The sequence below is a fragment of the Myotis brandtii genome, unplaced genomic scaffold (assembly GCF_000412655.1).
Source record: "Myotis brandtii unplaced genomic scaffold, ASM41265v1 scaffold411, whole genome shotgun sequence".
Lineage (NCBI taxonomy): Eukaryota > Metazoa > Chordata > Mammalia > Chiroptera > Vespertilionidae > Myotis > Myotis brandtii.
The window spans coordinates 1,875,469-1,878,344 of record NW_005365804.1 but is presented as its reverse complement, the minus strand read 5'-3'; the positions used below and the strand labels follow the sequence as shown (position 1 = coordinate 1,878,344).

Here is a 2,876-nt window from a genome sequence, read left to right as displayed (position 1 = left end):
TGGGACCCGGTGTTCTTTGCACGACTTGATGGGCGGTGGGGACATTGCCTGTTGGCAGTTGAGGATATAGGACCCGGGCCCCAGCCCCAGTCTGTGGGCTGTGTGTGGAGCCTGGGACCTCCCTTTGGGGTAAACCAGGAGGGGACCTACCTTCCTGGGACAAAAAGAGAGTGAAGCTTGACTTTAACTTCCCGCAGTGGGAAAGGAGCTCCCAGTACCGGTGGCACAGAGGAGGGGCAGGGTGCGATGGTTGATTGACGGCTGTGTCTCCTGCATCAGGCATCTCACTGCTCATCTTTCTCCTCCTTGCAGGTGGCTCCTGCGCCTGCGCTGGCTCCTGCAAATGCAAAGAGTGCAAATGCACCTCCTGCAAGAAGAGTGAGTGAGGGCCCTTCCTGGGAACTTGGGGGGTGAACTAAGTGGGGAGGGAGCCCAGAGCTCAGCAGGCACCCGCGGACCCCACTTCCCCAGCCACTGGATCAGAACCAGAGCTGAGAGAGCCGTGGAGTCTAACCTCTCCTTCTAGAAGGGGACACTGAGGTCCAGGGGAGTCGAGTCAGCAAACAGTGTTGGGGATGGAGCCCCAGCTAGAACCTGTGTTCTGATGATGGAGCCTTCTGACCCCTCCAGTGTCCTGACCCTTTATGCACATGAACTTGGTCTCTCCCACCTGCTGGTGCAGCCCTTTCCCTCTAGTCAGCCCAAAGCTTTCTGGACCCTCCTGGGCACTGCCGGGGTTTGCCCCCTCCCTGATCTTGAGGACTTTCCTCACTTCATTGTATGGTCCTGGGAGGCTGGGGGCGGACTCCATTGCCTTCTCCTCTATCCCCTTACATCCCGCCCCCCAACCCCTTTCCCCCAGGCCCTGGCACTGCCTCTTTAAGATTTCTGACCTGTCCGGGCCCAGGATGGCAGAGCAGCCGTTTCCTAGGGGTGGGACCCTTTCCAAAGGTTCCCACCTGCCATCTGAAACTCAGGCTCGTCTGGGGTTGGTGGGGTAGCTTGTGCCAGGCCTGCTGCTGGGCAGGGAGGTGCCTGTAACGTGTGCTGACTTCTCCCTCTGCCCTTTCCCCCCAGGCTGCTGCACCTGCTGCCCTGTGGGCTGTGCCAAGTGCGCCCATGGCTGTGTCTGCAAGGGAGCCTCCGACAAGTGCAGCTGCTGTGCATGATGCGTGACGCGTGACGCGGGGAGAGCCGGCTCCCGGATGTAAATAGAGAAATGTCTACAAACCTGCATTTTCGGATATTTTTTCATAAACCCTGACCCAGTTGCTATGTCCCTTTTTGTATGAAGTATTTGGATGACAATAAACGTTTCGAGACTCTTCTGGCTCCTTGTTCCTGATGGTGTTCTGGGAATACGGGACTTGGTTCTCCACTGGGCTGTAAGGGAACCTGCCTTGGGGGGAGGTGGGGAGTCTGCACTGGAAGTGGGGGCGAGGGAAATGGGGCAGATGAATCCTTCCTGCTGTCTGGCCTGCCCTTAGCTCTCTCTCTGTCGGATGTAAATAGAGAAATGTCTACAAACCTGCATTTTTGGATATTTTTTCATAAACCCTGACCCAGTTGCGATGTCCCTTTTTGTATGAAGTATTTGGATGACAATAAACGTTTTGAGACTCTTCTGGCTCCTTGTGTGTTCTGGGAATATGGGACTTGGTTCTCCATTGGGCTGTAAGGGAACCTGCCTTGGGGGGAGGTGGGGAGTCTGCACAGGACGTGGGGGCGAGGGAAATGGGGCAGATGAATGGCTTGCTGCTGTCTGGCCTGCCCTTAGCTCTCTCTCTGCTGTGAGTGGTTCCTCTACCACCTTCTAGAATTAACCAGTCCCTGCCCTTTTTGTGTGTATCTGTGCCACTGTGTGTATTCATTTGGTAGCCACCTATGCTGCACCTACTGTCTATACAGGCAATGGGCTGTGGGTGGTGAGGTGAGGCGAAGCTTACAGACTGCTGGGGAGAGACAGTCACCGAACAGGAGAAACAGAATGTAATCCAGGATGTGCTGGGGTGAGCCTGAGTGGAGAGGCCTTGGCACTGAGATCTAAGCACTGGGAGGTGGAGGAGCGGGGGGGGAAGAAGGCCAGCATGTCTGGGCCAGTGTGTGAGGGGTGTAGTTCAAGTTCACTTTGGAGAGGGGAGCAGAGACCACGTGCCTCATTCATGGGAATGACTCCCAGCCTGGTTCCTTGGCTGAATCACTGGGCGGGGTGGAAAGGGCGCCAAGCCACGGCCCTGCACCCCCTCCCAGCCCCAGCCTGGTTTCTGAGATGTAAGATGGGCCAGGGGTGTGTGTGTGTGTGTGTGTGTGTGTGTGTGTGTATTTTTTAAAAATCTATTTTTATTGATTTCAGAGGGGGAGGGAGAGAGAGAGAGAGAGAGAAACATCAATAATGAGACTCATGGATCTGCAGCCTCTTGCACCCCCCCCTCCTTTTGCCACTGGGGATCTAGCCCACAACCCGGGGCATGTACCCTGACCGGGAATCGAACCGCGACCTCCTGATTCATGGGTTGATGCTCACCCACCGAGCCACACCGGCCGGGCAGGAACCTGTATATGTAACAAGTACCTAAGGTTGCAGCCCACAGACAGGGTCACACGGAGTCATTTAGTGAAATGAAAGGGGCTTCTGCCAGGTAGTGTTTCTACCCCAGGGGGTCTCTGAAGCCATCACCCTTCGCATATGGCCTTGGGCGCTGGTGGCTGAGGGAACCTGGAGGGACCCGCTTCCTGTCTGTGGCAGGCAGGCTTGCTCTGCAGGACGTGTGACAAGAGGCTTCGTAGAGAGGACCCAGCGCGGAGGGGATGCCCCACGCCTCCTTGGGGGCTCACGCTGTAGAGCAAATAAATGTTGACAGAATTATTTATTTATT

At 56.0% G+C, this 2,876-nt stretch overlaps 1 protein-coding gene and 1 long non-coding RNA gene across 2 annotated transcripts in view; one reads left to right on the top strand and one right to left on the bottom strand.

The window, feature by feature from the left end:
* Positions 1–254: 254 nt before the first annotated feature.
* Positions 255–1,325, top strand: LOC102251925 (metallothionein-2-like; the record flags this gene model as incomplete). The annotated part of the gene is made up of 2 exons (XM_005873557.2): positions 255–378; positions 1,078–1,325. Coding segments are annotated over 2 exons (216 nt in total), but the record flags the coding sequence as incomplete, so codon positions are not given.
* Positions 1,326–2,620: 1,295 nt separating this feature from the next.
* Positions 2,621–2,876, bottom strand: part of LOC106727353 — a 981-nt gene continuing 725 nt past the window's right edge. Inside the window, exon 2 of the long non-coding RNA XR_001363529.1 lies at positions 2,621–2,836. This is a non-coding gene — a long non-coding RNA (uncharacterized LOC106727353). The remainder of the gene's footprint in view (positions 2,837–2,876) is intronic.